Below are 2903 nucleotides of genomic sequence, written 5' to 3'. Positions count from 1 at the left end.
AGCACATGTAGAGCAAAACAATTTGATGTGATACAAAAGGCTAGCAACTTCATGAAAAGTATAGCTTCAGACTGCACTGGCGGTTCTGACCGAATGCTTATCCAAGACTAAGAGCGTGATATAAGTAGCTTCCCACCAAAAGTTAGCAGAGACTCCAATTCTGCCGCAATACATAACTCGCCTTCATTCTCATTCACCGTGAGTCAATATGCATTTATTTTCAAAAAGTAGAATGAGTATTAAAAAGCAAAGCCACATTATGTGTGTGTGTATGCAGGAGTATAAAATGGTAAGTTGTTTTTGCTGTTTAATGCGATAACAATGCTGCATTTAACTAAACCGGGTTAAGGCGAGGGCATGCATTTGAGTCGATCGAAAGCAGCCTTCTCCAGGGATTCCCTGAAACAATAACAAGTGATTACCTAATATTGCATCATTTATGGGATTTTCAACGATATTTAGATGCTACTAATACTCGAAAATCGGCTCCCAAAAGAGCGCAGATACCAATCATGAAACAAGTAGTCTTCTATGGGCTTAAATTTGTAAGAGCATTCTTGTAGGATCGTCCGTTAGAGGAATAATTGCCAGACTGTTCAGACTGAAACAGGGGCCAATTACCTGAAGTCAGGGTGCGCAATCTGGATGAGAGCATGTGCCCTCTGACGAAGGTTCTTTCCAAAGAGATAGGCAATTCCGTACTCTGTGACAACATAGTGTACATGAGCACGAGTGGCGACAACCGTTGTGCCTCGCGACAAGAAGGGTACGATTGTCGATTTGCCTTCATCATTCAACGAGGTCATAGCAATGACTGGCTTGCCAGCTCCATCGGAGGCAATGGAGGCGCCGCGGAGGAAATCAATTACACCACCGACACCTAAAACGACGAATTATAAAAAAAGAAAAGCACAAGTATTTAACAACAACTATCGTGCAAATCTAACCAGTCCTAGCAATATCATAAAAAAAAGGAATATTTTACGATAACGGTAGTTAGAAGAGTAACTAGAAAGTTGACAGTTTAAAAGCGTTTTTAGACCTGGGTGCTATAAAGGCGTAGAGGCTCCAGATCTCAAATAGAAACACCTCAGAAGTGTAGAAACCAAGAGTTAATAATCACAGAGGACCGAGAAACTCCACAACACAGCATCACATTTGAGTCGATAGTGATCTTCGGAGCAGACGTACCAGTATAAATTTGACCGTCGTAGCCATCTGAAGAACTCTGGCCGGAAAGATCCATCTCAAATGCATGGTTGATGGCTGTGACCTTGGGATTGAGGGCGATCAACTCTGGTGCGTTCACCCACGCGATGTCATACAGAGCTAAGTACACAAAAGCCTAATATTACTGCTCTTCTACTCTGGTCTAACTGTTTTCTACAAAAGGCCCGAACCTACCGACGAGAGGATTTTCGTTGATAAAATTGAATGTCTTTTTCGTTCCGATAACGTAGCTAGCTACAATACGACCACGATGGATGGCCTTTAAACGGTTGTTGATAACACCGAGATGAACCAGATCAATTTCCCCATCACCGAAACATTCGGTATGGATACCGAGGTCCTTGTGACTTCGCAATTGGGTAGTCAACTGTTGCGAAATATTCGAAGGGGCTTTAGAAAGACAGAGTGGGTCAGCGAACTCAACAAATTTTACCCAATCCTTATCAGTAACACAGTAATGAAAACAACATCAAGCATATAGTAAATTGTCACCCCGTAATTAAATCCACGTAGCTAAGTACTTCGGCATTTCCAAGATCAAAAGCATGTTACAGGTTATAAAAAAAAAACAGTAATTGCAAGATATACAACAAGTAAGTTACAGAGCTGTAGGGTAGCCCCATCGTCAACGAGATTATCAGCGATAATGTTTGCAACTTTTCTTTCCATGGGAGATATAGCCTTCCAGCTGGTTTCCAGTAATTGTTGAGGTCCATTTACAAGATAATCAATTTTGCTGACATGAATAGTCGAATCACCATAGGTCACCGGTTGCATTGGGTTTACTTGAGCTGAGTAGAATAGAGCAGATGAGCGAATCCTTTAACATACCAATGATCCTCTTGGCGCTTTGAATAGCAGACCTCGCAGTTCCCACGAAGGTCCCGAGAGAACAAAACCCATGTTTGTCAGGGGGAGTCACGGATATTAAGGCGTAATCAAGGTTAACGTGTTTCTGACGATAGAGAAGGGGCATCTCTGATACGGATATCGGAATAAAATCCGCTCTCCCATCATTCACCGCCTCACGACAATACTTGTCTTTAATTGGTGAATAAAACACATTTGAGCTTACTAGCTAAAGGGGTAGTGAGTCGAAGTTTGTCTCGAATGTCGTCGATAAGAGAACCTAGGGGAGCCATTGGAAGCAGAGAAAGAACATTTAAGTTCTTGAGGTCAGTAGACTTAACATGCTGGTACAAAAAGGATAACAATACACCCGGTGTTCCCGAAGCACCATGAACAAATATGCTGTCACCACTTTTAAGGTCCTTAAATATTTCACTGCTCGTTTCCGACCAAATGGGATGCCGACCTGGAATGGGAGCGTTTGGTTCCTGCAAGCCAGGCATCCAACTAATTTTCACGGTATCAAGCGAAGCAAAGCGTCGGAAAGATGGGAACATAAGCCCATAACTCTTGCTCAGCGCAGATACCAGCATCTGACAATGGTCACCTAAAAAAGCCGGAAACAGAGGAATACAGCGCCACCCCTCAACCAAGGTTGTGGAAATCGAGAGCCTCCCAGTCTAATCATTGAAAACAAACAAAAATATATGGCTGTATCTAAATTATTCATTTAATTTATTTAGTTTTTAATAAGGCAATATTTTTCAAGCAAATGTTAATAGTATCGGCGGTCTTTACTGGCCTCAATAATTAAAATTTACCAA

The 2903-nt window shown here is 41.9% G+C and overlaps 1 protein-coding gene across 1 annotated transcript; it reads right to left on the bottom strand. All coding sequences in view use genetic code 11, as the record gives it.

The window, feature by feature from the left end:
• Positions 1-344: 344 nt before the first annotated feature.
• EGR_05652 (4-hydroxybutyrate coenzyme A transferase) lies at positions 345-2672 on the bottom strand (the record flags this gene model as incomplete). Its single annotated transcript, XM_024494901.1, has 7 exons — positions 345-399; positions 622-880; positions 1192-1329; positions 1405-1620; positions 1833-2021; positions 2062-2271; positions 2306-2672. 7 exons carry the CDS (start codon positions 2670-2672, stop codon positions 345-347), a joined length of 1434 nt encoding a protein of 477 aa, XP_024350698.1.
• Positions 2673-2903: the final 231 nt, after the last annotated feature.

This window comes from Echinococcus granulosus (genome assembly GCF_000524195.1).
Source record: "Echinococcus granulosus chromosome Unknown EG_S00043, whole genome shotgun sequence".
Lineage (NCBI taxonomy): Eukaryota > Metazoa > Platyhelminthes > Cestoda > Cyclophyllidea > Taeniidae > Echinococcus > Echinococcus granulosus.
Note: the sequence above shows the minus strand (reverse complement) of the source record. Positions and strands in the feature narration are given on the sequence as shown.